Source organism: Cucurbita pepo, unplaced genomic scaffold (assembly GCF_002806865.2).
Source record: "Cucurbita pepo subsp. pepo cultivar mu-cu-16 unplaced genomic scaffold, ASM280686v2 Cp4.1_scaffold002585, whole genome shotgun sequence".
In the NCBI taxonomy this organism is placed as follows: Eukaryota; Viridiplantae; Streptophyta; class Magnoliopsida; order Cucurbitales; family Cucurbitaceae; genus Cucurbita; species Cucurbita pepo.
The window spans coordinates 1-2453 of NW_019648630.1; the positions used below are offsets into that span (position 1 = coordinate 1).

The window sequence follows — 2453 nt, forward strand, 5'->3', positions numbered from 1 at the left end:
TTTTTTTTTTTTTTTTTCTTGTACTTTCCAGTAGGAATGAGATAAAGCAGTCTTTGAGTACAAATCTGATGATTTTGATACCTTTTGAAAACATGTATAATCTTTGCTTATGAATTACATACGTATAACAGAACCATTTCTTGCTTTATTGCTTTAAAAGCATGCAAGTCCTTAAATACAATCTTTATTCCCAAATTTATAGTGAAAAACATGAATTAAGATATCCAAAATATACCTAGGGTATACCTTTCTACTTGCATTGAAATGCTGGCACACTCATTGAAATTTGGTTAATTTCAACAGTTGAAACCCTACCGGCTGAACAAGCATTACGAAGAATAAAAATAAATATCGGAGAAATTAGTTATATTTATACTATGTATATCCTTTAAATCGGCAGAATTTGTCACGTTACCTACCATCACGAGGGAACGTTCAAATGCCAAGTAAAAGTTCGGAATAATAAAAAATAAACAAATGAACACATCTTCTGGTTTGAGATGAGATGTGAGAGGTGTGATGACATTATATTAAATATGTAAGCCAAAATCCATACCACAAAGTTATTTTCTGAATTTAGGTTTTGCAAGGTCTCTTCAGTGCTCTTCACTTGAAAATAGATATCTGCAATAGAGTAAAATAATATAATCAATAAAATAATCGGGGAAGCAGTCAAGGCTGACCTATGTGAGTATGAGAATGTTGTACTCTAAAATACTGGACATACTTCCATGTTCGTCAGTTACATAGGGTAGGTCTGGCCAGATAATATTTTCCTGAACTTCATCGTTAATCAAACCCGCAAACATTAATGTTGCTTTGCTATTTACCTGAACAAGGAATGCTATTGAAAATATTAATTATCAAATTTTGCAAGAAATATCAACCTATATAAAATGCAGAATTACAAACACAGCTCGTTTTAATATATATATGCCAACATAAGTATAGCTCCCATTTACATTTCTCTATGAGGTTGAAGGTTCAAATTCTCATTCCTACCTTTGCAATAATAAGANGACTAATTAAATTTCACAAGACAGAATAAAATGCACGATAAATTTAAATAAAAACAATAAACTGAACAGCCTTTTGCAGACATATCATAAGGGAAAGGAAAATTAGTAATACAGAGATCAAAACAAATATTTTAAACAAAAATTCTAAATAATTTCTGGTTTACGGGGTTTATACATTACCTCAACCTGAATGCCCTTGCATCTCCAACACAGAGACTTGAGCGCTTGTGTGGTCTTTTCTCCACCTGCTCTCAAACGAGAAATAATTTTTTCGGCCGAGTGCCCGATTGCATCAGGTTGAGCTTTCATGAGATCCTCTATTTCAACGTTGCTCTGGGAAGATCAAAGAATTTTGTCAGCAGCAACTAGAAGCAGGTCCAAGAAAAACAACTTTTAGAAATCATCAAGACATCTTTAGGCTCAAACAGCATAGCCCGACCATAAATGTGGGGACTGCATATTGTAGGCATTAAACATTTATACTCCAATTATAGACTAAGAAAAGAACTCCTCACAAGTGAACAAGGTGTGGTGTATGATGCTGTTTCAAGATAACATGCTTCAATGTGAAAAAGAAACCTACGACAACTGCAAAATGAAACAGAGATCAGACGTACTGGATGTGCATGTCCTGTACATAGCTGAACCTTTATCATCTCCAACCGGTAAAATGAAGCATCGTTCACTGGAATATTTTCAGCCAATCCATCTACCATGTTTAAACCATCTTTAGATGAGCTTGATTCATGACCCTGATGATTGATCCTACCACGATTCTCAAGATTATCTTCAAGTTTCTGAGCCTCGTGTATATCACCATTACTTGAATGACGGCTGGATAGATGTCTCTGAATAACAGTATGCTCTTCACTGAATGCAGGTCTTAGGAAACCTTGGATCAGTAAAGTTGCTGGGGGCTCTTCCATACAATCGATAGGATCATCCGATGCAGACTAAAAGGCATAACAAACATATGCATATCAGTATAATTAGAAATCACATGCTTCATTTAACATATATGGAGAGACCAAAACTCGTTGGTGGTTGTCTCTGGGGAAAAAAAAGGTCTATTAATCTATCATAAATCATTACCTCTGAAAGCTTGTTAGCAAAATGCATTGGATGTGAAGAACGCATTGTCTCCAGTTTTGCCCAGTCTCCTAGGGTCTCATCAGAGTAATTTTGATCATCTTCATCATCTATGACAGAAACCCAGTCCTGCAGAATGGAGAAACCTTCAAGCTCAAACTAAAATTAGCGGAATCCAACAGTAGTACTTTTTATTTTATGTAGAGACCCTATCATATTCATCATCTGCATCATCATCATCATCCTCGCTGTCATCATCTTCATCTTCATCATCACCACCATTTGTAACTTCATCATCAAGCTCTTCAAATCCAAATTCAACTTCTGATGGACCAAACAACTCCA

General features: G+C 35.2%; 1 protein-coding gene and 1 long non-coding RNA gene across 3 annotated transcripts; both read right to left on the reverse strand.

Moving 5' to 3' along the window:
• Positions 1-840, reverse strand: LOC111786724. The gene is made up of 2 exons (XR_002813817.1): positions 728-840; positions 1-624 (listed from the first exon to the last, which is right to left on the reverse strand). It is a non-coding gene; the product is annotated as an uncharacterized LOC111786724 (long non-coding RNA).
• A 359-nt stretch (positions 841-1199) lies between these two features.
• Positions 1200-2453, reverse strand: LOC111786722 (uncharacterized protein At3g49140-like; the record flags this gene model as incomplete). 2 transcript variants are annotated; one of them, XM_023666950.1, is given in 4 exon segments in its annotated part: positions 1200-1352; positions 1637-1972; positions 2112-2237; positions 2317-2453. In XM_023666950.1, coding segments are annotated over 4 exon segments (752 nt in total), but the record flags the coding sequence as incomplete, so codon positions are not given.